General features: G+C 42.5%; 1 protein-coding gene across 1 annotated transcript; it reads right to left on the bottom strand.

Annotated features, from left to right (window-relative positions):
• Positions 1-232: 232 nt before the first annotated feature.
• On the bottom strand, positions 233-3,156 carry LOC118406954 (the record flags this gene model as incomplete). Its single annotated transcript, XM_035807353.1, is given in 1 exon segment — positions 233-3,156. A coding segment is annotated over 1 exon segment (2,160 nt). The 3' UTR covers positions 233-982.
• Positions 3,157-4,080: the final 924 nt, after the last annotated feature.

The following is a 4,080-nucleotide window of genomic DNA, read 5'->3' as shown; positions in this document are numbered from 1 at the left end:
AATTTTTTTTTCATATAGAGCCTACAAAGTTCGTCTAATAGAAACTAAATGCCACCAATTCGGTTTGATTAAGTAAGTGGGAAGTGCTGTGATTGTAAACGTAGACAAACAGTGAGAAAACGTCAAGAAAACAAAGGTAGAAAACTAAATGTTATAAAGACACAATTATTGTAAAAAGATGATATAGACATGTGGATGAAGTGTGATATATGTGAAGCAATTAAACTTTATTCATTATTATTTATTCGAATGAATGAAATCATTCGAATTCAAGTATATTTTAGTTATTCTCCTTGTGACTCCAGTTTTTATTACATTCTCAAATTGGGAAAGAAGTCCAGATTATATAATACAAGAAACACAGTGACAATATATAACAAATGTACAGATTTATTTTCTATACAATGTAATTGTAACTCTTAAAGTATTGCCATCGTCACTATACACATGCTCTACAGACCATGAATTTCCCTGCCTGAATGAGGAAAGACAACTGGTCTAATCAAATCCACACATAAACTTGAAAATTTACACATTTGTACTTGACGTTTATGATTAATACACAATAAAATAATTTAATTTCTTGATTTGGTTGTACAAGACTTATCTCCAAGTAGATGTCCAAAGGGAAAACCAGTGTCCGACAGGCCTGTTGGATACTTTCATTTGAAAGCCTTGAGTATTGATACATACTGGTTGGTATTTTAGACGCTTCCTTGCCACCAACAGATTTGCTTGGAGATTAGGATAAACATAATCCATGTAACAAAAAATATTCTTGAAATGCACTTTACAAAAAAGATGTTCGAATTAAGAATTATATATTATCTACGAAGTTGTTTAATAAATAAACCCTGCATATCCTTTATAGCATGTTTTATACTATCAGTTATAATTTTATGAGCGTAGGAGATTGACACCAAATCTAAGATAAGGGTTAATACTGGGCTAACCCTGCCCTAATATTACAGCTAAACAGTTGTCAGATTTCTTTAGATGATCCTTTTCCACTGTCATCGTCTTCGCGACCACGCTTTGGACGTCTTGTACTTCTCTTTCCGTCCGATAGGGAGCGCTGTGAGGTTTGTTTCTTTGATGGACGGGTTTTTGAAAAGTCTTGAAGCTCAAATGAATCGTTCATAGCCTGTTCCGGTGGCGTAGCGTTCCTCAAATCAAATGTTTCCGCGCCCCTTCCGGTTGCGATGGCCCTCCCCCCGGCTCTACTCTTCACGTCCCTTCTAGACGTTGACTGTCTCTGTGGATTCCATCTGCTCCAAAGGTCTCTTTCGGACGCGATCGTCTTCTTCGTACCCGCCTTTCCGTCAACGCCATCTTCTCCTTCATTGTCTTCATTTTCTGTGACGAGGACATCAGGAACCAGAGACGACGGCTTTTGTCTCCGTCTGGAACGTCTCGAACCCCGACTAGATCGAGTAGCTGTGGAGAGTCGTGAGCTCTGCGTACTCGCTGAGACGTTGTCCGCGTTGTCTCTTGGACGTTTTCGTACCCGCTCTCTACTATCATGCTCCCCTCTCCGACGAGTATTTCTCCGTCTTGAGTTTCTAGACGTTCTACTCGAGGCACCGCTCCGCAAACTTTCTACACTCCTTCTTTCCTTCGATTGACTTCGATCTATCAACTGTTCTTGTTCATCTTCAAGCTGCGTTTTAGGGTATCTTTCGTCTTGAATACTCCTTGTAACGCCCAAGCGTCCTCGCGACCCAGGGTTGTCAACTTCATCGCTAAGCTCATCATCGCCGTTATTATTGTGTTTATTACCGTAAGACTCATAGCTGGCTACAGATTGCCTGGACCCGTATTGTTCTCCTTCGTAAAGTTGTTCTTCCTCCATGAAGAAGCCGTCAGAGTTATCACGCGGAGTTGGAGAGTCCACCACGACGATAGGGATGGGGCCCTCGTACTGTTGCAGATTGTTTCCCCATCGCAGCTTCCTCCATGCCATCAGTGCCAGACATGCAACGATCAACGCTATGAAGACCGCTGCGAAGATTATGACTATCAGCTGCCAACCTAGGTCTTGTCCCTCCGCAACACGACTTTGAACAGTCATGTTAACTTCTGGTATTGAAGTGATCAGAATTGCTGTCTTGCCTGTTAATGTCTTAGCTATAGGGACTTTTGTTGTTGCCACTGTCCCTGTCACCTCGGAGGGTTTGACCGTTGTTGGTTGTAAGGTTGTGAAGGATGTTTCAACAGCGAGCACTTTTAGTCTTACGTTTCCCCAAGCCTTAGTGTTGCCAACGGAGACTTCGCAGATGTATACCCCTGCATCTGCCTTAGAGACATCTCTTAGTACAAGGCTATGTCCCTCTCGATAGAAACTTTTCTCATCAGCGTCTTGTATCTTTCCCCAGGGTAATGTGCCCTGAAGTGTACCTTCGACGTTACACCACAAGTTCACCGACTCGCCGATGAGAACGGTTGACCTTCCCGTGATGGTAACATTGATGTCTGCATGATGTACAAGCTGGTTGGGAGAGAGAGTGCTCAAGATGGCACCGGAGATGTTGAACGGCACGGTACACTTTATTCTGCTGCTGACCTGCTCACATGGCAGAAGGGGGAGGAGCGAGTCGTCACATCGCCATGGGTTTCCGTCAAAACTCAATTTCGTTGTTTCGCCAAACGAGCAAAAGGATTCTGGTAGAGTTTGGAGATTGTTGTTTGATAGGTCTATAAACGTAAGCGCTGGTAAAGTACAGTTTGTAGGAATCAAGTCAATTGTGTTGTTGTCAAGCTTTAGAGTACGTAGAGCTGTTAGCTCTTCCAACGCGCGACATGGAAACGTTCGTAAAAAATTGTCAGAAAGCTGTAGGGTTTCCAGTTTCGTAAGCCCATTGAAGGCGTCTTGGTGTATTTCTGCCACTTTGTTTCCAGACAGATAGATGTTTGATAACTTGGAGTAATTTACAAAGTTGTTCGACAAGAGAGTCTTGATGTGGTTGCGTCTGAGGTCCAGGGTTTCCATGTCCATTGGTAGGCCTGTTGGTACAGTTGTCAGGTTTTCATCTTCACAATTCATCAGGTGGTGCAAAACTCGCGATCGCGTGCAAGGACTTTCCGCATTCGTCAAAGTAACGAAGGAAAGGGCTAATATTAAAACGTGTTCCAAAGCCGCCATTCTGTTGTCAAATCCCTCTCTCTTTCTCTCTATTCGTTGACCTTGAATGGTAGCGTGAACTTTACATTTAGGAACACGCGTGAAAGTGTCTTGTGAACTGTCCTACGAACAATTCAGGTCTTCAATCTCATTCTTGCTGTCCTGGCGTGACTGTGACGTAGTGCTTTATTTCACGACGTCATCGCTGTCGTCATGGTTGACACCAAGAGGTCAATGGCCGAGCAGCCATGACCCCTACCTCATGAGGATCCTGGAAGATAGAAAAATACCAGTAGGTTAGCAAGTTAATCAATTATAATTATAATAATGATAAAGTACAGAAACCACAGCATTTTTTAAAGTGCTATTGAGTGTTACAAGGTGAACATGGAATCTCATTCATTGGAATATTTGCCCGAATCGTTGACGACATATTTGGCATTTCAAAATGGCGGTTGGCCGTGCAGATGTTGACATTACATGCCCGGTTGTCCTTGAAAAGTTGCTCTACTACTTTTGACCTCCACAAGCCTAATCACGGAGTTAGCTAGTTGTTAATGTTGTGTTAGTTTAGCCACAAGCGGCCCGTGTGAAAGGATAGAAGGAAAGTGCGATGCATCAGGCTAGAAAAGTGCTTTGCTGTACGTACGTTATAACTAGACGTAGGAGTGCCTTGTTGACAAAACATACTGTAAATACATTTTTTTGTAAAACTGCGTAGACTAGTATAATGATATCCACTGATGCATTTTATTCATTTTCTAAAAATCCAGCGGAAGATCAACCAAAGAGGAACACCAAGCAAAAGGTATGCATGCAATAAAGAGACTTTATTGTTGTCACAACCTACCTGCATTTTTATCTCATTCCGCTAGGTGCGCCACTGGCTGCTCCCGAAAAAATGCCTTTACACAAAAGCTGACAAAGAGTCCGTTTGCATGAACATAATAGCAGCGTAC

Source organism: Branchiostoma floridae, chromosome 19, assembly GCF_000003815.2.
Source record: "Branchiostoma floridae strain S238N-H82 chromosome 19, Bfl_VNyyK, whole genome shotgun sequence".
Lineage (NCBI taxonomy): Eukaryota > Metazoa > Chordata > Leptocardii > Amphioxiformes > Branchiostomatidae > Branchiostoma > Branchiostoma floridae.
Note: the sequence above shows the minus strand (reverse complement) of the source record. Positions and strands in the feature narration are given on the sequence as shown.